Raw genomic sequence first — 27,352 nt, forward strand, 5'->3', positions numbered from 1 at the left:
ATGGAAACTGCAAAGGCTGATGATGTCAAAAAAATCTTCAAAAAGAAAGACAGCTCCAAATAAAGTAAGTTGTTTGTTTATTCTCTTAAATTATTATTTATTGCATCATGTGTTTAAATCATGCTGATGCGGGCATATCAAACTGTTGTAGCCAAATGAAATATTTTGAAATCATTATAACTTTAAACTTTTAATTAAAAGACTAAATTGTGTAATACTGAGTATGGATTAAAAAATCTGGGGATTTTTTGTTTGTTTAAATTGAATTCAGCCTGTTTAAAAATTGCACTATTTTTTTTTCTAAACAAGATTGAAATGTAAGAACTATTAAAGATAAGCAAAATGTTAATAAATGTTTGGAAGTGATTTATGTGTGTTTAAATTGTTTTATGTTAAGTAAATGATTGCATTTACTGCATTCACATATATTGTATGATTGTTTGCTTCATGTTTGTTTTATTAACTACTAAAATATTGGTTACTGTATGTAAATGCAGTAATAAAATAATAACTCATTTAAGAATTGATAATTTTTGGCCTGCTATAATTTCTACATGCTTATATTATCAGGAAATTGACTGGGTGGAACCATCTTTTATTGATTTCTGTGAGACTGCAAAACAGTCATCTAGTGTTCTCCATAAAAAGTCGCTCACAGATACTGACAATTATCACAAGAGCAAAGAGCATTTTTCTCGGCTTGAAAATTATAAGTGTGGGGGAAAAATAAGAAAACCGTTTTCTGTAGATGAGAAATACAAACACTTCAAACAAAATCACAGCCAAATTGAACCATGGGTAGATAAATACAAACCAAAAACTCAGGTAAAGTTCTATACAATTTAATATATAGTGTATAGTGGTAGTAGTATCATTTGTATTAATATATACATATTAGTATATATTTAATATATACTAATTTTGTTTGTTAAAATAATTATGTTGCTTGTTAAAATAATACGTCTAAAGAAATATACAAAATACTACATTAATGATTATTATAAAAATGTCATAAGTGTTCAATGAAACTATAATTTAATGGATCATTTATAGGAAGGAGGATGTTTTATTCCCAATTGTCTGTTAAATTAGATGGTGCATGATTTTTAAGTGATTGATTGATAATGTATTGTTGAGTTACTTTTGACTCCAAGCAACCACATAGATTTTTTTAATGACAATGTATTCTTTCAGATCTCCCAGTAGTGCCCTCATCATCACTGTAATTGAGTTCATCCATCATGCTGATTTCCTTTTCTTTTCTATGTAATTGTATTAAAAGATTTATAAGAAATATAAACTAATTCTATCTGATACAGAGTAAGGAAATGAAAAGAAAGAAATCAAAGCTAAAAGTGCAAGGAAGAAAGAAAAATAAAAATAGGAAAAAAATACAAAAATGGCTTTCTATCTTCTTTATAGCAGTTATAAATACAATTATAAATTTAGCTCTTCTAAAATTACACATTAGTTATTCTACCTGTTTCATTTGACCTTTCTTATATTTAATTTTAGTCTCATTTTCACTGTGTACTTTTAACGTTAGTACTAAGTTAGTACTATGTATGGGTTGCAGATCATTTGTATTTTCTGTTGTCTGGGTAGTGTCATCATTATAGCGTAAGCTGTTTCTTCTCCAACTTTGAAACCATTCTCCTCATCTTCCATTTCAACTTCCCTTATATATTTAGCATGTAGGTAAAATAAAGTATGCTGTACATATTCTAGTGCATATTATTTGTATATCATTTTGTAAGTGATGTAATTTTCATGGAGATTAGATCTTTCCCTAATATTTTAATTTGTTTAAATCTGGTATATATGGTAAGAGAATTCCAGTATAATTAATAATTTTGTATTTTGCTACATAAATATGTGTTATATACATATTTTTCTCTGTTAGAGTGACCTTGTCATTCACAAGAAAAAAATCGAAGAAGTTGAAAGATGGTTAAAAGATCACCTATTTCAAAATCAGCCAAGACAGGTAATATTATGAACCTAATACTTTGACTTGCCAGTTTGCTAATTTTGAAGCTTTTATTTAATTTCAATCAGTAGTTTTATTTTTATTCTACCAATTTAATTTTGCTGAATAATTAATGAAGTAAGATTAGAATATTATCAAAATCTTATATAATTTTAGAGCAACATTTATTTATTAGAATAAAATAAACATTTGGATAGATAAAGATAAATCCAGCTGCAATTGATTTATACAAAGATTGCCTTGAGAAAAATTATTCAGTTTGTGGGGTTTTTTTTCTGAATATCCTGAAGTTTTTTGTCTGCTTACTAAATGAATAAGCAGGTTGGTATTAATCTATGGCCAAGTTTCCATTAAGGAATACCTGCTTCCATTTAGAGAACATTTGACACACATTAGGCCAACTGAAGTGTAGTACAAACAATTTGTTTGAATTAAGTTGTGCAGCATAAAGAAAGTGGGCTGGTCTAACACTGAATTACTTAGAATATAACTATGACTTCTGTATTTATTGGAAATAATTTTAAAAAATGGATATTATTGACACCAACATTCTATTTTGTTTTATTAAGAAACCCATATTGTTTTTTCTTTAAATATCGTACTCAGCTTATGATAAGTATCTTGTTTTAGGGAGGCTCCATCCTAGTGTTAACTGGCCCTCCAGGATGTGGAAAATCGGCAACTGTGGAAATATTAGCCAAGGACCTTGGTATTCAGATACAAGAATGGATAAATCCTGTATCACTAGACTTCAAAAAACACGACGACTTTCAAGTTGCTTTTAATCATGGTAAAATTTTAAAATGTTCACTTCTTCATTGTTGAGCAATTAGAATACATTTTTGGCATATCTATTTCTGGTAGGATGACCATTAGAGGGTATCAAATTTCATTAAAATAAACAGAACTAACTTATAATTAATTTGAAAGTAAGTTGCTAAGGAAATTCCAAAGGTTTTACACACAATGCCTGAAAATAAAGCCATTCTTTATTCTCCGCTTCCTCTATATTAGGATTTCCTGTCTTTTAAAACTGCTGCACATTAGACTGATAGGAGATTTCAGTCAAGTTGAAAATACAAACTGAACTCAAAATTGTAACTGTAGGTGGTGTCCAGGACTACTTGCAAGCCCTAGGCACATGTGCTCCTTGTTCTGTTCTCCTTTCTGCTAGTATGACTGCAAGGAAGTTCTAGCCAGGGGTGAAATTCAGCAGGTTCTGACAGGTTCTGGAGAACCGATAGCAGAAATTTTGAATAGTTCTGAGAACCAACAAATGGGTGGCTCCAGAGTGGGGTGGGAATAGAGATTTTGCAATATCCTTTCCTCAGGAGTCAGGAGGGAATGGAGATTTTGCAGTATCCTTTCCCAGGAGTGGGAAGGGAATGGAGATTTTGCAATATCCTTCCCTTGCCACGCTCACCAAGCCACCCCCACAGAATCGGTAGTAAAAAAAATTGAATTTCACCACTGGTTCTAGCCATGTGTCTGCATTTTGTCTGAACCATAATTTATTCTTAGCTATATTTAGTAAGGAAAGCATCTCTGAAGATAGGGGATTAAACTTTTTTTGGATTCATTAAAAATATTTAAGATTAATTGCAGTTTATTTGATTTCAGTTGGGTGATAAACTGCATTTTATCTAAAACCCAAGTAAAAGCTTTGTTCTTGGGATTAAATTGTTAGTGTTCAATTCCATTGAACACTATACTGTGTTCAGAATAATGAACTCCTTTCTGAGCTTCTTCTAAGCCTATATGCAAACTACCTTTTCACCTCCTACTCCCACTTAACATTTTCCTATATTGTTCCCTCTAATTTCTGCTATTCTGTGTGCAAAAATAAATAAATAAAGGTTTTGTGCAGCTTGTTCCAAACCAAGTACAAGTTTGTGCACCACAATATACGAATATGAATAAATTTCAAATGTTAAAATATATTTTGGAAAGAGGCTCTGGAGTTCAGGGAAGGTCAGCTATTAATGCAAAGCTGTCTGCTAGCAGTCCTGGGAAAGAGGTGCAAGCTTGCTGCCTCAGCTTAATTGCAGTATCTAGGTCAGTTGGTCCAGCTACAGCAGTTTGAGAAGGAACTTATGTCACATGATCCTCCTGCTCCATCCATACTAAACAATCTTTGTTACTGCAATTAAGGCAACTGGCTTGACCTCATGAGCCACAAGTACAGAGTTTTATGGTGATTGGTGAATGAATGTATGATTGTTTAATTTTTTAAGTGTAATATAATTTGTTTAATTGAATTTTTGCTTTTTTCTTAGTTTCTTAAATAAATTTCCCGTTGTATTTTAATCAAGTTCAAGCTGCACCAAGGAGTGCTGTGATGCACATATATAGCCTGTGTGTGCTGCCTGTTTGACATCTCTGGTATAGATAATATGACTGTTATTAACATAGTGATTAATTTTCAGTAATTTTTTTCCCAGTAGACTGGTTTTTAAACTTTCAAATAAAATTCAAGCCATTTTTTTTTGCCAGAAATGTAGCATTATAACGATGAACAAGTCTTCAATGCTAAAGCACATCTGATTGTTTTGAAAAATTTCAATTTAGTAATTGATATATATGGCCTGTCGTTTCAAAATATAAGAACAGAATTCAAAACAATAATCTATAGTATATGATCTCATATATGTAGTACTTTTCTTAGTACTTAGTGCATATTGTAAAATAAATATTCCTTTTTAGAATCGGATTTTAAGATACTTCCTTATCCGAGCCAGGCAGCTATATTTCAAGAATTTCTTCTAAGAGCAAACAAGTATATCAAGCTTCAGATGGTTGGAGAGTCCATGGAAACTGACAAAAGACTTATTCTTGTGGAAGTAAGTTGAAATATTTGAATTAACTCCGTTAAGGTGTTTAATAATTAAAATTAAATGTTATATTATTTTCTCCCAATTTTAAGTATAGCAGTTTAAATTAATTAGGTTTTCCAAATTTAGTTGCTCAATAGTAAAATTTCAGTTTTCTACAATAATAACTAATAGCTTATTTCAACCATATTTACTGATAATCTTCGAAAAGAATTACAAATATAAAACAAATATTTGATTTTTTCAATTTAGATTTTAAAACTGCAGTTTTCAGAAAGTGCAAAATAATGGCCTGAAATATTTTTTTCATTATGTTGAGCTTTATTTTATTGTCAAGCATTTTGGAAAATTTTGTAGGCTAATGGTAGAGCATTAAGTGTGAATGCTGGGTTCTAAATTCAATAATCAACATTTCTTGATGCCCAAAATACCAAAGAGTAATTATTTTTGAATAATTAAATAAGAATATTCATAACAATGGCAGTTAGTTTCTTTGTTCTAAAGCTATATCTATTTCTGTGGTTTCCAGATGCACTTTGAACTTATATGAACAAAACTATTCAGCCCCTTACATGTTGAACTTCTTTTTTAGGCATGAAATAAATCCAGAATTTGTTATAGATGGATAAGCCCAAAGCATAGACCCGTGATGGCGAACCTATGGCATGCATGCCCAAAGTGGCACGCGAAGCCATGTTGCCCGGCACACGTGGCCTTGCCTGTTTGTCTTCTGGGTTTCTGGTACACATGTGCGTGTGATGATCAGCTGTCTTTTGCGCATGGCAGTGCCTAAAACCAGTGTCTTCATGCGCACCAGCCAGCTGATTGTCGGGTGCTCATGTGTGCCAGGACCTGGAAGTTCAGCTTTTTTGGAGCGCGATCTCTTCACACACGTGGCAGTGCTGAAAACAGGCCTGTGCATGCGTGCCAGCTGGCTAATTGTCAGGCACGCATGCATGCTAGAACTCCAAAGTTCGGCTTTTCTGGAATGCAGCACCGGCATGTCCGCGCTACTTTTTGACACTTAATGCCGAAAAAGTTTGCCATCACTGGCATAGACTCTTACTGATAGATAAGTAATTTAATGCAGATAATGCCTTTTAAGGCCTGCATAGATGTGCGTGTTTGTCTCTATAATAGGCTCATGGTGTTATATCTATGCTTTTTATTTCCATTTTTCCGTTAAATACTAGTTCATTGATCTCTACAAGGCAATGAAAAAGAGCTAAAACTCTTTGTTTACATAATAACTTTTTCTGGCTTGAAAGTAGCTTTCTGCTTCTCCAACTTCAACCTTGGCACCATATTGCATTGGGTTCATCTCATAAATATTCCATGTTTGTAACATTTATACTTGTGAATACCCTTAATGCATAATCTTAGTGGCTCTAACAGATTTTAATTCAATTTAGCAGATATGTTAGAATAACAACATTGTATTTGCTTTTCAACAGGATATGCCAAACCATTTTTATCATGACCCTAGCAGTTTACATGACATTCTGAGGTATGTTCAGTATCTGATTTTGCCAAAGGTTCACTCAGAGAAATTACTGGGTATGGCTGGACCAAGCCTAAGTTTTTCCAGTGCAAAATAGTGCACTACCAAAATACAAAGTTCCTTCTCTTTCTTTTGCTGCTAATTTGGGAGTGGTGAATAAGTGAAGATGCTATGTTGCAAATTATGTACCTTTTGCATTTTTGCTAGTGCAATTCTATTGATTGCTGGTCAGAATTGATACTGTTAAGTTTGAGCTGCTAAATTTCAATTTTTCATTGTAGGAGTTTTGTGCGGACAAGCAGATGTCCTCTTATATTTATAATATCGGACATTTTCAGCACAGGCAGCAGCCAAAGGTCTCTATTCCCAAAGGCAATTCAGGAAGAGCTGTGTATAGCAACTATTAGGTAAATAAATTGACAGCTACATTGGTCATGATGAAATACTCATATTGACATTTATCTTGACGATTTTCTTTTTTCAATTTTCTCAGTTTTAACCCAGTGGCACCAACACTGATGATGAAAGCCCTAAATCGAATTATCACAGGGGAGATCAGTATGGTAAGATAAATGAGATTATAATATTGTCATACTGTAAGGGATGCAAAAAGCAAAAGTTGGTGATGGATCATTATTATTACATTTCTTCTGAATATCTTACAAGTTTTAAAAAAATGTGTTGCATAATAATGGTTGACAGTTGATCTCAACAATCTTTGTTTAGTTCTAAACATTAGTGAGCGATTCATTCATAATTAGCATTGTTCGTCCAACTTTAATATAAAATTGTTGGGAAAGTAAAATAGGGATAAATCATGGACAGTTTTGAATGATTCTGTAGAAGTAGTAAAAATATTGAGTGATAAATGTCTTTTCCAAAGTAGATAGGAAAGTACAGCTCAATCTTTGCAGCTTTTGGTACAATAGAGAGATAAAAATGAAAGCAGGAAGCAACTGGGTATTATTATTACAATTTTTTTATTTTTTTGAACAAACATAAATGGACAGAACAAAAACCATAAAAGCATCTTCCATTACAAATTATAGAATGTGTGTCAGTTGGTTACGAAATTTCTGTGCGTCCCTTCCATAGTCATCACTTGCAATACATATCAAATCACATATTTTTAAATCAAATATATTTATATATATATTACTATTATTGTACCTCAACCTTCATTTGACTATAGTTGCTTTTACATCCTTTTATATGAAATATTTTAAATCTAAAGTAAAATTATATAATGGTATTCCATTAGATTTTTCCTAAAAATATCCAATAACATTACATCTTTATAACATGTTCTAAATAAAAATTAATTATATTTAATAACAAAGCTTTTAAACCTCCTCTCATAGTCTCCATTTGTAATTTATATAAAATTTCATACTGTCAAACTAATATATATATATATATATATATATATATATATATATATATATATATATATATATATATATGTGTGTGTGTGTGTGGGTGTATATATGTGTGTGTATGTGTGTGTATGTATGTATATATATATATATGCATTATCATTATTAAACATTTATTTGACTATAACTATTATTTCATTTTATACATACTCTAAATGTAACTAAATTTAACAATTTTTATAATACACTTTTATTACATCAACCTGTATTTTTCCAGCAATAGTGCAGTCTTATGTCTTTTGCCATTTGTAGCATTAGTATTCTGATTACTTTCTTAGTAAGTCTTGTATGGACTTCTCTTCGCAAGTTGCTATTCATTTCGTATCTCATGAAAACTTGAAACCCTCTATCTGCTCCTTCCATCAGCTTGTCTTTGGTTATCACTGGTGCTTCTGTCAAGATTTCTCTCCTTACCTCCATCAATTTTTCTCTCTTTTTTTCTTCTATGCTTTGAAATCTGGGGTAGAGTTCCGGTCCATCTATCTCCCCTTTCCATATTCCGCTATTGCATTTCCAACCACACTCAATTTGCTGTCAGTATCCACAATTTTCTTATATCTTTGCTCATTTTTTTCTTCAATTTTTAGGACTCTGTCCTCCACTTTCTTCATTTGATAAACATCCTCAATTTTTCCATCAAATTTTTCTGTTTTGTGTTCTATATTCTCCAATCTCTTCTCAATTTTCTCTGTTACTACTAATAATTTTTGAATTTCAAACATGATCATTTGCAAGTTTCTTTTTCCTGTTGCGCCATTCTTTCAATTTGTAAACACTGCCACTATACCATTCAAGGCTTTTTATTAAATTTCAAGCAAGTTCATTATAATCTTTCAAGTCAAGGTTTTGTCTTCCCTCCAATCCAGCTGGTGATAGAACTACCGAAGAACACCTGTGTAAACAATCTGTGCTCTTCCTACTATCACTCTTGGTAAACAAACTGAGAAACTTGAAGTGTCAAATGATCAAAGAAAAAAAAAGAAAACAATTTTTCCAAGCCTCCAGCCTCTAAGTGGCAGTGTTACTTCTTTTCCCTCTATCGTTACAGCCCTCTTTATATTCCGTTTTATATCTTCATTATGTTCCAAATTTAAAGAGAAAACAATTCTTAAATGGAGAAAAAACAACCAATGCAATTGAGCATTATTAAAAAAAAGAAAAAATTAATCTATAGGTATAAGAAAATAAAAAGTAGAAGAAGAAAAACTAATCCATTCAGTTTAAAAAGTAGGGAACATTTGCAAAACTTCCATCCATAGAAAGAAAAAATAATAAAAGATAACAGACTAAGTTTAATGTGGTTTAAATCACCACTTACTCTCTTCTGTCTTCAATTTTAATTTAGCTGTGATTTTTTTGGGGGGTGGGTAGTCTCTTTTCTAATAATAAAATTTCCTCACCAATTCGACATGCTTTCTCGTTCCGATTTCTTTCTGTTCCGGAGCTGTCCCAACTTCAGCAGCTTCAAAGGCTGCATTTCTGTCATTGGAAATAAGAGCTTCTCCTGGATCAATCAGGGACTTTGCGGTGTCCCTGAGATCAGCAGGACGTACTCTTTACTATCACCGTCTCTGGGGACAGTTTAGGTCTAAATGGACCATCCAGCGGCAGAAATATCGACTGCAATCTTGGAGCTCCAAGATCACACATTGTGTTGTTGCAATGTCAGATTCTCCACTGGGTAGTATTATTTTTGAATGCTTTATGTAGATTTACTCAAACTAACTTTGAATTTCCCCCCAATTTTTTCTGTAGAGAAGAGATAAAATTGATGTCCCTGACAAAGCCTTATTAGAACTGATTTGCAGTGGATGTTCAGGGGACGTTAGAAGTGCAATAAACACACTTCAATTTTCTTCTCTAAAAGGTAAGAAAATATTCTTATTAATTTAAATTGTGCTTAGCACTAAGATTTAAAAATAACAATCTTTACTCTTTCTTAGAATTTTTTGCCTTTGGATTTGTCAGAAAAACATTTTATTTTACAATATAGAAAAAGCTGTTTCTTTTTAGCATTACTAATACTTAAAAGTGTGGGAAATAGTAGTGGATACAAAAATAAGAATTTTGAAGGATAGCCCAGTTAAGGAATGCTTAATTTGTATCTAGTTAATTTTTAATAATGTTATTGAAAAACTATCCTAATTATTTTTCTGGATGAACTGAATATGAGCCGAAGTGGCACAGTGATTAGAGTGCAGTACTGCAGCTACTTCAGCTGACTGCTAGCTGCAGTTCGGCAGTTCAAATCTCACCGGCTCAAGGTTGACTCATCCTTCCATCCTTCCGAGGTGGGTAAAATGAGGACCCAGATTGTTGGGGGCAATATGCTGATTCTGTAAACTATTTAGAAAGCGTTGTAAAAGCACTATGAAGTGGTATATAAGTCAAGTGCTATTGCTATGGCTAGTTAAGTTCATTGAATTCTTAAAATTGCAGTGTTATTTTTATATTAACTCAGATTTATTTTTAAAAAATATTTTCTTTTTTCCTATCATTTTTTATTTTATCACTATTCTTGTTTATTGTTTTAAGTTTTCATTCTATTTTAGCTAAATTCCCACATGATATATTAATGTGGGATTCTAGTATTTTACACTTATTGCACAATAATGTCTTTCGGATATTACATTTCTTTTTAAAAAATGTATTTCTTGTAACATTATTATAGCCAGTATCACGCCATTATATTAGTAGGCATTATTTATTACAATACCATAAATTATTCAAACAACGTAAGAAAGCATACAGGAAGACTTTTTAATTTCTAAAAAATTTTAAAAGTCCTCTTCACATATGCAGTACATAAAAAAGCAATTAAAAGAAGCAAAATCACGGATAATGGAATAAAACAGTTCTTTGGAAGAATTTCAAACTTTTGAAAAATTAAAAGCATTTTAAAAACAATATAGACATTTTTTTAGTAATCTCATAATGTGCATGCATTTTTACCCAGAATAGAATGAAATAAAAGTAATATATGTACTTTCTAGACAGAACTTTGCTGTAAAATTTATGTTGTTTTTTAGTTCTATTTTTTTTTCCTTTTATGTAAACTGAGAGCATATGCACCAAAGACAAATTCCTTGTGTATCCAATCATACTTGTCCAATAAACTATTCTATTCAAGACAAAGTTTTCCATTTTTCCTATTTATTAATTCTCTTGGGTTTTTTCAGAGAGGCCATCAGACAAAAGCTTATGGTCACAAAGAAAGAAAAATTCTGTTTTAAAATGTGACACATCATCTAAAATAAAGAAAAAAACCTTATTCAATAATTTCGTAGAGGACCAAAAAATACCAGCTATTGGTAGCAAGGATGCTTCCATATTCCTTTTCCATGCTTTGGGGAAAATACTTTACTGCAAAAGTAAGAGAATTTACTTGTCTTTATTGTATTTTATATCTAAAAATTCTAACATTTATTTTATTAATTTCTAAATTTGACTGTAGCTAAATATATACATATATCTGTTATAACTTTAAAAAAAAAAATTAAAATAATTTTTGTTCTTGCCCTGTCATTGTAAGAAAACTCATGTAATTTGTATCAGTAGAGCAAAACCTCTGACCCCACCTATCAATATGAGGTACAGCCATTTAACTCTTCCCCTCTTTACATTCCTGAGCAGTTGTATAAAGATGAACTAAGTAGATTCAATTAGTGTATTTTTAACACTATAAGGCACATCTAACCATAAGACGCACCTAGATTTAGAGGAGAAAAACAAGAAAAAATATATCAGATGGAGCCTGAAAGGACCACAGATAGGTGTCCTCTCATATGCCATCTCTGCCTATTGACTCCTGCACTGAGGAAAAGAGACAGAAGAGGCGGGGTGCAACACTGTAAAAAGACCCTGCCACAGCGGCCCAGCTGCCATTCACCAAAGGATCAGACCATTTCCACTCACTTTTTGGTGAGGGAAAGTATGTCATATGGAGAGAAAAATAAGGTATATAGAAAACAAGGCAGCCATACATTTGAAGAAATTATCCATCTAAATCTTGCCATCTATATATGTTAGTCTCCAGTTTTAAGTTCAAGACTAAAAACATAGGACTCTTCCTATGTTTTTGAGTCCATAGCCTAAAGCTATTTACTTTGCAGCTTTGAAGATTTCTGGCTTCTGCTCCTGATTTACAAAGTATTTTCTTTGACATTGCAGATCGCTTCCTCACCAGCTTTAACTGTATAGTATCAGCAGATAGCCATAAGATAGCCCATGTACTCTCTGTATTAAAAATGCCGTCCATGCAATAATCATACACATTAGACTTTCTCAGGACCTATTGCTCATCCCAAAAGATGGACACTTTGGAATAGGATGTTGTCTAATTACTTTGTGTAGCTACTAAAAAAACAAAACCTATGGAAGTATAATAGTGAAAATTTTCAACAGAATAAAGGTGTTGCCTTTCTGATACAGACTAATTCTCCAATATATTACTTAGAATGTAGATAACAATATACATATTAAGCAGTGCAAATCATGTGTGCCAGGATTGAACTGTAAAAGAAAGAAAGAAATACCTGTCTCCATTCCCAAGATTCTGTTTTTCAGACAACTGATGTTTTATGAAACTACAGTTATCATTTAAATAATTTTATAGGAGAACCGGCCTCAGAGGTGGACTTTCATCGGTTACCTCATCATTTATCAGAATATGAACGACAGCCCTTGCTTGTTCAACCTGAGGTAAAAATGTTTGCTGTTTCCATAATATTATTCTTAATTTAAAGGAATACAGATAATTTTTCTATGTGGTATGATATTCCGTGTATATTTTCTTTTATTAGGATGTCATAGAAAAATCACATATGCCTGGGGACTTATTTAATGTATACCTTCACCAGAATTATTTGGACTTCTTCTCTGATGTCGATGATATTGTAAGAGCCAGTGAATATTTAAGTACTGCAGATTTTCTTTGCACTAACTGGGATGTAAGTTTATATATATGTATATTTAAATATAACCAAACATGTGACCTGCATACTGTAATTTTTACAATTTGGAATCTTACAAAGAAATAAGACAGCATTAATTATATTATAGTCTTATTGCTCTATAACTTAAGCAAGACACAGTTGCTGTTTGTTCCTAACTGTTCCAGACACAGGGTAGCAGCGAGTCTGGACCAGCAGGTCTACAGCTTGGGAGTCCTACTGAATTAACAGGCAAATGGAAGCTCTGTCCAGGTGGGAGCTTTGGTTAGTGGAACAGTTGTGGCTAACATGGAGTATAAGGACTTTCTAACTGTAACTGCTGCTTTCATCATCACTAAGTAGATTTCTGCAATGAACTGTACACGAAACTGCTTTTGAAAATCATCCAGAAGTTTCAGTTGGTCCAACATAAAGCTCTTGGGGTACTGGCTGGCATGAGCAAATAAAATCAGTGCTGTGCATCTTGCCTGGCTCCATATTTGCTTTTGAATACAATTCAAATTACTGGATTTAACCTATAAAGCCATACATAGTTTGACACTGGTATATTTGCAGGGTTGCCTTTCCAATTACCATGTCATTTGCAACATATAACACCCTGAGAGAGACAGATAGCGACCCCCACCTTTGCAGGTATAAGCTCATATGTGCTATTTTCCAATATTAGAGTGCATTTTAGAACAGCTTTCCTCCATTTCCCCTTATTATTTGATTTTCTTCATTTGTTTATAATGTGATGCTTCATTGTTTGTCGTTAACAGCAGGAAGAAAGCCAACAAAATAACACTAAAATGATTATTCCAAAGGAAAAGGATCCATTGAATCACTTTATCCCGAGTTTGATTCCCAGATTCATTTTTTGTCATCTTCATTTGGCAAGTAATTGGATCCTACATATTTCACTGTAGTAGAACCAGAAAATCATATATATATATATATATATATATATATATATATATATATATATATATATATATATAGAGAGAGAGAGAGAGAGAGAGAGAGAGAGAGAGAGAGAGAGAGAGAGAGAGAGAGAGAGATACACACATATATACACACATACATATATACATACACCCACACATTCCGGTGAGATTTTTTTCTGGTTCTATTAATTATATGTAATTAATGGGAAATTATTAATACTATATGAATAATTTGGAAAATATTTTAATGATTTCTACTATATATCTAAAAATATTATCCCTTGTAATATTTATTCCACAGTAAAGCCCAGAGTTTGATTATACACAGGAAGTAGGTTTAAGCGATGCTATTTACATATTTGTACATTTGAAGGTGAACTATTTTTACATCATATAGTGCAAATTAATTTATTTGTTTGATTTATCATACCACCTGAATCCAGCTAGACTTTACACAGCTTTCAGCATTAAATAAAAGTCAATAAAAAAAAAATCTACAAATCCAAAACTAACCATGTTTAAAGCATGCCTTATATTGCAGTTGGAAACCTTCTACCGGTAGTAACCAACGCTCTTTGTCTAATATAAGTGTTACATGGCTGTGTTACAATAAACTACTAAATACATGTGTGCTATATTCTGGAGCAGCTGAAACTTCTGGGAATTCTTCAAAGGCAGCCTCATATAGAGTGAATTACAGTACATTAATCAAAAAATGCCAAGGGCGTGAATGTGCTACGTAAGGCCACAGTGGGTTCATAAAGCAAAACTCTGCAAAAGCCTTTTTGGCTCTACCTATTCTTCAAGCAGAAGCTGTGAATGCAGGCCTCCATATTGTAAATCTGTCTTTTGACTGTAGCAATGTGAAACCAACTCACAGCCCTTGCAAGTTCTCTAAAAGAATATTGTGGTCAATAGTATTGAAAACCATTGAAAAATCTAGAAGGAGAAATATGTCCACATCGTCTCCACTGAAGCCTTATCCAAGGTCATCCATGAGAGTGACCAATGCAGTTTGAGTCCCATACACATCTGAACCCAGACTGCCAAAAGTCCAGATATTCCATATCTTCCAGAGTACAGGTAGTCTTCGAGTTATGGCCATAATTGAGCCCAAAATGTATGATGCTAAGTGAAATATTTGTTGTTGCCCCATTTTTCTTTCCATAGTTGTTAAGTCAACTATTCCATTTGTTAAGTTAGTAACATGATTGTTAAGTGAATCTGGCTTCCCCTATTGACTTTACTTGTCAGAAGGTCGCAAAAACTGAACAAATGACCCCAAGACATGGCAGCTGTCATAAATATGAGTCAGTTGCCAAGGATCTAAATTTTGATCATATACCCATGGAGATGCTGCAGCAGTCATGTCATTTTTTTCAGGGCCTTTGTAACTTTGGTCACTAAATGAACTGATGTAAATCGAGGACTACCTGTAACTTCAACCTTAAGCCTATCAATTTTTCAGTAACAATCCCCGAATTACTCAAAGGAGAAAAGTTTAGAGATAAGGTGATAGTTGTCCAGTTTGCAAATCTGTTATTAAGTTATGAGCAAACTAGTGATTCTTGGATCTCTGGCATCTCCCTGTCTTTCCAACAGGCCCTAATTGCAAACCTCATCCAACTCCCAGTCCATTTCTTGTTGCTTTGGTTAGATGTGGGGCATGGGTTCAATCTCATAGGCTGAGCTGAAATTCCAAAGACTCTGTCTAGAGACTTAAAAATCTCACAGATATTGCTACAGGCCATCACGTCTGTCTTCTCAGTACATTCTGCCTGTCCAGCTTCCAAGTTGGAGCGAATGTGGGCAATTTGTCCATGAAATGTTTACACAGGTAATCAAAACTTAGTCAAACATTGACTAAGTGTTCTAGTCCATCCTTCCCAAAAGGATCTGGAACATTTTAAATAGTGTAGTTGGCCAGGATTATGGAGTAAGTGCAATGATTATGCTTCACTGTATTTTATCAGAATAAGCTCAACCATAGACTCTTATTTTGTTCAATCGCATTTGCTTATTTTCAGTCCATATCCCTCCAGACATTTTTTTGCCCTGGTTGTTTCATGAAACTCTTCAGTAAGTAAAGAACTGCATGAGATTCCACAGGTAGAAATAGAAGATGCTCTGCATGATCCATTCATGTGTCTAGTTGCCCCTGTACTACAGTAGTCAACAAATTCCACAGAACATCCATGAGAAAAGTTGCTGGACTCATCAGATATTTGGGGCAGATAATCTTAGTAGGCCCTTCATCTCTGCATGGTTGGTGCCTCAGTTAAACCTAGTTATGAGGAATAGATTTGTCCTTGACTGATGTAAGGCACATTTTAGTGAGAGAGAAGTTCCCTGAGGATGGCTCCAGCATGAGTCTGAAAGCTCCGAAGACTAAATCTCTGGTCCTGGCAACTGACCCAGATTGGATCCAGATGTAAAATTGATCTGGAATCATATAATATATCTGTTCAGAATGAATTCTAGATCTAATACATGGCCAGCCAGGAGTGTTGTGGCCTGGGAACAATCATGGCAATCATGAATTTCTGAGTTGTCTCTAATCCCATGGAGAGGATGGTGCAATCTGCCATTGCTAATAATTACAGCTAGTCCAGCAATGATATTGGCCAGCTTGAGGAATGTGTTTATACAGCTGCAAGGATAGTACAATTGTAGCACCTCCAGTTTGTCCTTTCAACCCAGCATCATAAGCAATGTCTCACGTCTGTTACCCATTCCTTGCAACTGCTAGAATCTCCTGGTATACAACTGTCATACCGCTTCTGCCTTGGGGTCAGAACTGATAGAATCCTTTCTCTACTGCCAAACAATGTTGACAACCATTATAATAACAAATATAAGCATTGGGTGGAAAAGCAATAGCACTTAGACTTATATACCACTTTACAGTGCTTTACAGCTTTCTCTAAGCAGTTTACAGTGTCAGCATATTGCCCCCAACAATCTGGGTCCTCATTTTAGCAACCTTGGAAGGATGGAAGGCTGAGTCAACCTTGACCTGGTGAGAATCAAACTGCAAACTGCTGAACTACTGCCAGCGGTCAGCAGAAGTAGCCTGCAATACTGCATTTTAACCACTGAGTCACCATGGCTTATTAATAACTCCACAATCTGAGTAATTCTATATTTTAAGAACTTTTAGCCTTTGTATTTAAAGATAACATGGGCAGTATCACCCAAGAAGTTTTGCCAGATAGTGTTCTGCTCCGTGACCCGACAAAGGGGCGAACGACAAAACCGTGCCCGACTAAACCGCGTCGCTGATGTCATCAACCCGGCGACAACAGCCAGCGCGGAGAAAGAAGGGCGCTTTAAATAGCGCGTCGAAAGAAAGCTGATTTAACTTAAGGTAAGGGTTAGGTTTAGGGTTAGCTTTAGGGTTAGGTTAAGGGTTAGGGTTAGGGTTAGGGTTAGGGTTAGGTTAAGGGTTAGGTTAAGGTTAGGTTAAGGGTTAGGTTTAGGGTTAGGTTTAGGTTTAGGATTAGGGTTAGGTTTAGGGTTAGGGGTTAAGTTTAGGTTTAGGGTTTAGGGTTAGCGTGCTTCTGTCTCCGCGCTGTTGTCACCCTGTTGATGACGTCAGCGACGTGGTTTAGTCGGGCGCGGTTTTGTCGTTCGCCCTTTTGTCGGTGAACCATCTGCTCACCATCTTGACATACTGTGCAGTATATCAATTTTTGTCTGTTTTAAAAATAATTCTAAGTGTGACCTTACATTGTTTTTAATGACAAAGTAGAGTTTGCTTTTTAGATTTAACAGAACAAATTTTCCTTAATAGTGGATTTACTTGGATTGTGTTCAAATGGGAAGAAAACTTGATGTTTCTACAATCAAGTATATTTATGGAACCAAGATTTTGACTACTCTATGGGATGTACAATTTGTTATTTCAACAAGGTTTAATATATACCTATAATATACTAGTAATTAATGGTTCTCTGTACCTTGATTTTAAGTCTATTATGGAGCTCTTATATCATATTTTAATTCTGCTAATTCCTACAGGCACGAGCTACACTTCAAAAGTATAGTGCCTCTGTAGCCACAAGAGGTGTGATGCACTCAAATCGAGCCAGAGCTTTTGCACAATGCAAAAGAGGATTGGGCTTTAGACCTCTTCATAAACCACAATGGTTCCTAATTAATAGAAAGGTAATTGATAACAATTTTCTTTTTCCCAATTACTAATATTATTTGCATCAGTCTAAACAGAATCAAGTAAGAATCTATTTTTATTGCTCTCATGGCTGAATCACTAGTAAAGTAACATTGACTTAACTTTTGTATTTGTGATAAACATTTTTGCAAGATTAGGATTCATACAAATATTTAGGCTTCAGTTAGAAACAGCCCTGCTCTTACTAGCCCAGTAAGATATTTTAAATGAATCAGTAAAATATAGCAGTACAAAAACTACAAATCCATTTTAGAGAAAATATATTTATGGATTACCATGAAACATTTTTTGATCTTAGAAATATATCCATTACAGCAGGGGTGTCAAACTCACGGCCTACAGGCCTGATGCATCACACGCTGGCCACACCCATTCCCATTTTAGCAAAGTAAAAAAGTGCTGATATGTCATGTGGCGATGTGTCGTCACAAGTTTGCTACCTCTGCATTACAGTATCCTCTGAAACATTAAAATGATCTTAAACATCATTTAAATTATATTACCTTTAGATAAAAATGAATTTTATCAAAATTGGAATGCCCCATTTAAGTAATATATAGAAAACTAATCAACAGTCAGACAGAAAATAAACAATTTGAAGATTTAGGATCTTGCAATTAATTAGGTATTTATTACATCAGGCAGCAGCAATTTTACAGAATAATAGAATAAAATTGAAATAGATGGTTAAATGCAGATTATTAGGGTGTGTGTGTGTGAGTGGGTAAATAAAAATTCTGTAGTTTAATGGATAAAAATGAAAATGTGCTTTTGCATATTTGATTTATACTTTCTGATTCCTTATAGTATCAAGAAAACTGCTTTGCTGCAAAATCCCTCTTTTCAAGTTTCTGTTTATCACCATTGTGTCTTCAGACTGAGCTAATACCTTATCTTACCATGCTGACTAATCCAATGAGAAACCAAGGTATATTTAAACAAAATGTTTCATATTTCTGTTTCTGCTTTAGAATAGTAATTACTCGTAGAACAGAATATTATTTAGTGTAATTTCATACTGTTTACTTAGAGATCTCAGTAACATAAATGAGATATATCAAATATTTTATACTTATATTACTTGTATGCTGTACATTCCCCGCACCCTGTAGGCTGCTAACAATGTAAACATATAAAACTCCAAGAAATCCCATACACATGTAAGTAATTTAAAAAAATAAAAGATGAATAACCAATGCAAATGTCTGAAAGATTTGTTGTTTCACATTCCTGACATATTTGGGATCAACAATCCAAGGGTTAGACTTTGCAAGTAATGCCAAAACCATAGATATGTCTTTCTGCATTGTTCAAATGTTTCTGTAAAAAACAAATGAGCACTAGACATTACTCTGTTTGATCACAATAGCCAGAATTGTAAGTAATATATATTATCTGTAAACTGGATTGCTTCTATTATTGCTTGTACAACTCATCATAGTACTTAAAAAGTAAATAGTATTTTCAATTCTTATGTCACAAAGTATGAAATGTTTTGAATTGTATAGCCTAGCAGCATGTATAGCAGTTAGAATTCGGCTCTCACACCCAGCTCGACCTTGAAGCCTGGGTAAACAGTGGTTCCCAAAGTGGGTGGTACCGCCCCCTGAGGGCGGTGGGATGACTTAGTGGGCCCTAAGAGGCAAGGGGAGGCGGCAGGGGGACGGTAAGGGTACAACCCGAAGGGGACATTCTCCCAGGAGCGTCTCAGGCAACTTTCTCTCTTGCCGCACAAGGAAGCGAAGCCAAATTTGTTTATTTAACCTCCTGCTCCAGCCTCCCCGCCCTACTACAATAAGATCCCTGCGCTTCCCATTTCTGCTGGAAGCACGCAGGCCATGCGAGCGAGCAGGCGTACAAGCCCCCTCAATGATCTGAGGGGAGCCGGGAGGTGCCAAACTGTACCCAGCCATCCTCACTCCCTCGCGGCTAAGGGTGGGAGTGTCTGAGATGCCGCTGGGAGATTGTCCCCTTCGGGTTGTTGGGGCAGCAAATTTCAAGGGAAAACGCAGCTGCTGGAATCAGTGCGCCTGCAACTTAATGCTCTCCAAGAAGCCAGCATTACTGGGAGCAGCAGAAGAGCAGCAGCTGGTGCCACTGCCACCCCTGGTATCCAGAATCCTCCTCAGGAGCCTTGAGTTGTGGCCGTTTGCATGTCTCTCCCAAGCTTCTCTCGGGAGATGAAATAGCAAGCACCCCACTGGCAGATCCTCTGGGCGAAAAGCGAGTGAGTGAAGGGTGCAGTGACGGGAGAGGCTGGCGTCCCCGAAGCCAGCTCTCAAGGAAGGAGGCAGACATGAGGCCTGGGGCTCACTTCCCTTCATCCTTCCTCCAAGAGCTGCAGGTGGCAGGGAAAATGAGACTTCTTTGCCAGCTTCCCAGCTGGCAAAACAATTTTTCACCAACCAGAATGTATGTGTGTGAGAGAGTGGGGGTGAGAGAGAGAGAGAGAGAGAGAGAGAGAGAGAGAGAGAGAGTAAAAGACAATAAAAGGAAGGAAGAGGGAGAGAGAGAAAAAAGAGAGAGACAAAGAGAGAAAGAAAAAAAGAAGGAAAGAAAAGGTAAGTGGGGGAGACAGAGACAAGAAAGAAAGAAGGAACAAAGGAAGGAAGGAAGTCAAAGGAAGAAAAGAGAGACACAAGAAAGAAAGAATGGACAAAAGGAAGGAAGAAAAAGAAAGAAAAGAAAGAGGGAGAGAGATATAAGAAGGAAGGAAGGAAGGAAGGAAGGAAGGAAGGAAGGAAGGAAGGAAGGAAGGAAGGAAGGAAGGAAAAGAAAGAGAACTTATGATCACAATTGAGCCCAAAATTTTGGTTGCTAAGCAAGAGCATTGTTAAATGAGTTTCACCACATTTTACAAGTTGGCTACTCCCACCCGGTCACATGACCACCAAGCCATGCCCATAAAATAGGCCACGCGTACAGAATAGGTTCTAAAAAATTTTGAAACCTGCCCCTGGTATATGTGTATGTTTGTGATGGAGAGAAAAAATAATTAAGGTCATTGATCTAAAGATGAAAAACTTTACATAAAAGACAAAAGTATTTATTATCCATTTTGGGTTTCTTACAAGAACATCTTTTTGTGTAAGTTAGTGATATCTTAATGAGATCTGTTGCAGTTTTGTGCTTTGTGATAATACCTTACTGAGATTACTTCTTTCAATATCTACACAAGAATTATCATCTACTAAGAACAGTGAAGTAGTTACTAAATTTTATTGAGTTTACTAAGTTACTAGTTACTACGGTTCTTGATAAATGACTATCAGACTTTGAAAACCTGGTATCACTGGATCATGTTCAACAATTTTGTTGAATTAACATTAACTAAAAAGGTTTTTAAATTGGATTTTGAATAAATGTGCAATTAATTGTTAGTTTTGAATTTTACTGTTACTATCTTCCTACTGTCGTGCAAACTGTCCAGTCACATAATCCCCCAGCCATGGCCACCAAGCCACGCCCACAGAACCGGTAGTAAAAAATTTGAATCCCACCACTGGGGGGGGGGGCACTGAGGATCAATTTGTAGCACCAAGGGGGCAGTGGACTGAAAAAGTTTGGGAACCACTGCCCTAGAAGAACAAAAAAAAAAAATACTTTTTTATTTCCATACTGCTTTTCTTTCTAGAGGAAGAAAGAGGAGATGGCACTGAATGTATTAAATGTCTCTGCTTTAGGGAGAAGTGAAGTACCATGTTGTCTTTTCAGTTATTAACTGTGAATTGAATGTATTGGCTAGGATCTTATATGAATTAAAAACAACTACTACTGCCCAGTTTCCTTTCCCAGCAAACCCACCCCCCCTTTTTTTTCAGGCTGTCTGAGAATTTGCTGCTAGAAGAAAATAGCTTTTTTGCTTCCTGCAGCTGCCTAAGCATTTCCCACCTCTTTGTCTGTGGGAGTGGGATTGGCTTAGATCCCAGCAGGAATAACTAAGTACATTTTGGGTGGAGGGGAGCTTTAGATTTCAATGCTATATCAACTTACTCAAGAGTAAAACAAATTGATCTCAGTGCTATTGTGTTCAAACATTGATATGTATATAATTATACAATTAGCCATCAAAAAAGTTGTAAATGTTATTTTACAACTTTCCTTGAAGTAATAGATGTATTAGGTTGTTTTCTGAACAAATACTTCTAATCTAGACAACAACTTGTTGATATGTTTTGTATGAACTAATTATTTGGGGTTTTGTTACAATGTGAGTTAATGCTCATGAAACCTTTTATGAATTCCAAAAGGATTTAGATTTTAAAGTCTAAATCAGTTGTGATATATTATCATATGTTGACTTTATATAGATAGGACTAGTTGTCCAGAAACTAGAACAGAAATATATTTTAAAATAGCTACAAAGTACATTCTATATATAGATTGAAATTACTTTTATGAATAATTTCTGTTTGACTTTTTCAGCTCAGATTACCTTTATTCAGGATGTTGGGAAACTTCCTTTAAGAAATCACTTTGGAAGGTAATCTTGATATTATTCATAAAGCTTTATTGAATCCTGCCCCCCTGTTGTCATTCTCCAACTCTCTCAAGTAAATGAAGATCAAAATAACCCCTGACATAGATTTTTAAAGTGAAAACCTATCCCATCTGTTAAAACAAGGGGCATCAAACTGACAGCCCAGCCTGCTGTTATATGTACAAAACATTTGTTTTCTCTGTCTTCTACTGGGATCTGTCTTTATACAGAAAAGACTCCACTGATCTTACTTTAAAAAACACCAGTTTTGAATTTAATTCCTGTACTCGGTGGTCTGATTAGCACAACACACTCCTGTTAAGTGGAGGCTTTCTTAAGAGACATTGTTTCACCTGTCATTTTGGTTCCCAGATGGATCTGTGGAGTGAAAAATAAGTAAGGCGATGGATACCTCTTCAAATTATACACTGATTCTGACAGAGATGGGCCCAATGGGAGAGCTTTTTTTTTCTTTAGTTTTTTTTAAAGGAACTGGAATAGGAAATACCAACTTCCTTACACTGGCTAGGAATGTAAACACGGTTGAAGCTCAGAAGACTCTGCCATTTCATGTCACAAGTTGCTGGCACAGACAAGTGATTGAACTGATTGGCAGACAGAATTGCCAGGTAGAAGTAGGAAAATATGCTAGAAATCTTGACTTTCATTTATTTACACAGTGAAGTATACACAGCAGAACAGATACCAAGGTTGTCATTTTCTCAGCACTCTGCCCTACTCTACTGTTCTCCCCTGATGAAATGCAGCTTGTAACAGTTAATTGCTAGAATCCCAATAAAATGAATTGTCTGAGCACTAAGTAGTGACTGGAGCGCCTTTTTGGTCCAAATATTCCAGCGTGATAAATTATTATGAGAGAATTTGGTCTTAGTTTACTCCAAAGAAGAATACATTTCTGATATGTATTGCTGTTTGCAGGTTGAAACTTGAAACTCTTACTGATAAGGATTCTGCAATACAAATCCTGGACAATGATGATGAAGAGTTTTCCGAGAAGCAGTCAACAATTCTGCATGTCCGGGGGGAGAAAATAAAAAACAGTAAGGAAAATGAACTCGATGAATTCCTTCCTACTTCTAGTCAGTGTAATGAAAATGAACTACCAGCCAGTCAACCTCAGCCAGTTGCAGCACAAGCAATAATGGAAGCAGATGACCTAAATATAGAAGAATATGACAGTGAATAACATGAATAGGAATTCCAAAGCTGTATTTAAATTATAGTTTTACTTTTGTTTCATATTTTATATTCAAATGTACAGGAAAGATAGAAATAGCTTTGTTATTTCTGCAAGCTGTTAAAATTTGTCATGAATAACAATTAATATGGAGGAAAATGAGTACAGAGTCTTTATATTTTTAAGCCTATACTGAAAAGCTTCAGTTAAAACTCAAGGTTTTGCTTCTCATCCATACAGAATAATGGAAATAAATGAGAAGAAATATATTTACTTTGATATTTTATACTTGTATTTATCTTGTAGATACTGAAGGCATTGTCAACTATTTTGTTACTGTTTCACAAGTTTAGATATAACTTGCAATGTTGAAACATTGCACAAAATGTTTAACCTGGGCTGTGTAATATTTAATATGTAAATAAGTCTCTGGATGCCTTAATAATAAATTGTATCATTATACTTTCTGAAACAAAAATGTTTTATTTCATATGGTTTGGACAATTGTAACTTGAAAAGTATTAACACTGATTTACGACAATAACAAAGTTTTAAATATTTTTTAAAGTTAATTGTTGAACTTTATTTTCAAATCATTCATTTTTACTGATAAGTTATTTTAATAGTTGTATTAAATATTAGAATTTCAATAGTAAAAATAATATAATTTATTAGAAAGGAGGGAGGAAGGATAATAAAGAAATAGAAAATAAACATATAGCATAGCACTTAGACATATATACCACTTCACAGTGCTTTATAGTCCTAAGTGGTTTACAGTCACAGTATTGCCCCCAACCATGTGGGTCTTCATTTACCAACCTTGGAAGGCTGGAAGGCTGAGTTAACCTGGAGCCGGTGAGAATCGAACTACCGAGCTGCTGGCAGCTGGCAATCAGCAGAAGTAGCCTGCAGTACTGTGTTCTAACTACTGCACCACCACAACTCTTATAAAGAAGTGATTTCCAATCTTCATCACATGTATCATTTATTAACTTCGTCTCTTAATTTATAACTAATGATTTCTTCATTCCTTGTCTCATTTAAGCCCTGGTGTCTATTCCCACATCTCTAGCCTAGACACTGATCCATTCATAAGTTGATATTGCATGGTTGTAAGGCATGGCAAGTTCTGCTTTTGTATTTTTTTACAAAGAGATATCAGATCTTCTATACAGATGGGAGTAATGTGGATGGGTTTTTTTGTATTGCCAAGGTGTCTGTTATCACTATCACCCTCCTAAAGTTTCAGAATCATCTCTTTCCTTCTTTAATTTATAAGCCAACCACCCTGCTAGTTTATTAGCATGTTCAAAGTTCTTTAGTTTAAGCTGGTTCAATTTATTCTCTAGTTTTCCAAATGTACATAGATAATTGGTGCTGAAAAAGTTTAATTTGATTTAGAATATTTATCTTTGTAGGTGATTTCTTTAATTCTTTTTCTTTACTTTTAATTTCCTATAAGATCTCACAGGTTTTTCCCTGGGCTTTCTCTTTCAATTGATTGAAGAACATTGAAGATACTCTAAATGCTGATTGTGTAGATGTGGGGGCAGTGTAGGCATCTGAGTTTGTTACTTCCATAGACTTAACTGTAGGAAGGGGAATGGCAGAAACTGGGAGTGAAGTCAAAAGAGGAATCAGCCTAAAATCTCTACAGAGCCACAACAGATTAAGTTCAACCCCCTCCCTCCAGTTCCATTAATCCTTATCTTGCACCAACTAACCATTAGTTGAGTAGAATCCTTTCCAAAGGCGTGAGCAATAAATCAGTTTTAATTAGACACATGTGGTCCTAATATTCATGGCTGACATTGACACAACTCCTTCACAGTATATGAAGGGAAGTATCTGCCTCCACTGTAATCTGTATTAGCAAGAATACTTTCAGATGCACTAATTGCCTAAGTTTTATCAGTTTGCTCTCTGCAAAACATGCATTTTATGGTTCACCGACAAATGCGCGCTCGACAAAACCGCGCCTACAAAACCGTGGCAAGAAAACCGCGAGGTCAAAATCGCGCCCACAGAAGCGTGCCAACAAATGCGCGCCGATGAAAGCGCGCCATCAAAAAACAACGAAAACGTAATAACCCTAACCTTAACCCTAATCACGCTTTTGTGGGCGCGGTTTTGTCGGCACTCTTGTGGGAGCACTTTCAACGTCGCAGGTTTCTTGCCGCGCTTTTGTCGGGCGCACATTTGACGAGTCATGCATTTTATGACTGACTGCTAGGTCTATGCAATGCCTCAATAAGGCATTTTATTTCAAGCTAGTTTTCGGCAAAGCACTTCTTTGCTGCATAAAATGAACTGTAAGTGATGCAGCAGAGATGCTACAGCACCAGATAAAAGTAGGCAAATCACTTACCATGGCTGTTATCTGTGCCCATGCACTGAAGACAGCCAGCCTACCTTACTTGACACTTTGATTGAAAAAATGTCTTTTACTTTTTTTTTCCTGTGACAGATACTGGTTTGCACCAACAGCTCCTTGGCTCAAAATTTGATTATTTTAATATTTTAAATAAGAGAGATAACACAGTCTGTAATTCATAAGTAATAATAGATTGGAAAAACTAATATCTGACATTTTATTGGTTTACTTATTAGAACTTTATTTTTTTTAAAAAATATGTTTTATGCTCTCTCTCTAAAACGTCAAATTAAATTTTTTTTCAACCCTCTGTTTCCTATTGTTGAAAGAAATGTCCTTCTGGGTTCGGCTCCAAGTGGGGAAAAAGACACTGGAGACATGGAGGCTGCTTGGAAAGATGGTTTAATGGTGGACAGGACCACATGGCTTGAGTCCTGAACAGAAAAGGTGAACACATGCTTCAATGTTGGTGGAGAAGAGAAGAGAGGGCTGAGATGCTGAGTCCCTGGTTTTATCCCCCTCTGACCTTTGATCTTGATCTTGTATTCTGATTGGTTGTCAGACTCCCATGATGCCATGCAGGGGCAACTCACTAGGCTGCGTTTTGAATCCAGGTTTGGTTGAGTTCTCAGATGCCATGAGTTGGGTAAAGGGCCAATATTATCATGCCTTAATCCAGTGATGGGCAACCTTTTTGGCGTGGTGTGTCAAAAATCGGCAAAAAATCGAGCATAACTCGCGTTGTGTGTCACTTTGACAAAAACATAATTTTGCGTAATTTATAGTTTAAACTACAAAACTTCCTCCCCCTCACTTATCTCAGTTATTGTGGGCAATTACAAGTCCATGGCACCCCAATAGTTGCTGCTAATGGCGCTCACAGTTCCCGTTGGCACTCCGCTGTTCCCTGCTGTGGTGCGGTCGTAACCGACAGTCGCAGGAGTAGACTCTCTGTGCCGGCCTGACTGGAGAGAGGCGCGCACTGTTCCCACGATCCTCTCCTGCGGGTCCTCCCTCGCCGCGCTGATGACGTGTGTGCGCACGGCACGCACTCCTTACCAGCAGCCCCTGCGCTCAGAAAGGGGCGGCGGCGATACAGTAAGTGAGTGTGGGCGGGGGAGATCATACGTCCCATCCCCCCCCCCCCCCGTTCCTCCAGCACAGATTCTTTCATCCTCGGCGGCCGTGCAGGAGCCGAGGATGAATCGCATGAAATCCTGTGCGTGTCACCCCAAATGGCTATGTGTGTCAGCACTGACACGCGTGTCATAGGTTCGCCATCACTGCCTTAATCCCATCCCCTGGAGCTGAAGGGGAGAACTCTTTATTATGTAAAGTGGACTAGCTTGGCCTTCTTAATGGCCCATTGACAAAGTGGGGATGGGCAGGAAGCTACAGGGAGCTATTCTCTCTTTATAAAACATGTTTCTTCCTTTTCACATCCAGAGAAATATTCTGCCTTTTCAATA

The 27,352-nt window shown here is 35.5% G+C and overlaps 1 protein-coding gene across 1 annotated transcript; it reads left to right on the forward strand.

The window, feature by feature from the left end:
* Nucleotides 1-23,968, forward strand: RAD17 (RAD17 checkpoint clamp loader component). Its single transcript, XM_032213486.1, is given in 17 exon segments — nt 1-27; nt 29-64; nt 571-825; nt 1,904-1,987; nt 2,621-2,780; nt 4,694-4,830; nt 6,276-6,328; nt 6,604-6,729; nt 6,816-6,885; nt 9,514-9,625; nt 10,938-11,129; nt 12,374-12,459; nt 12,561-12,707; nt 17,657-17,803; nt 18,636-18,756; nt 22,254-22,311; nt 23,248-23,968. Coding segments are annotated over 17 exon segments (2,079 nt in total). The 3' UTR covers nt 23,516-23,968.
* Nucleotides 23,969-27,352: the final 3,384 nt, after the last annotated feature.

Source organism: Thamnophis elegans, chromosome 3 (genome assembly GCF_009769535.1).
Source record: "Thamnophis elegans isolate rThaEle1 chromosome 3, rThaEle1.pri, whole genome shotgun sequence".
NCBI lineage: Eukaryota > Metazoa > Chordata > Lepidosauria > Squamata > Colubridae > Thamnophis > Thamnophis elegans.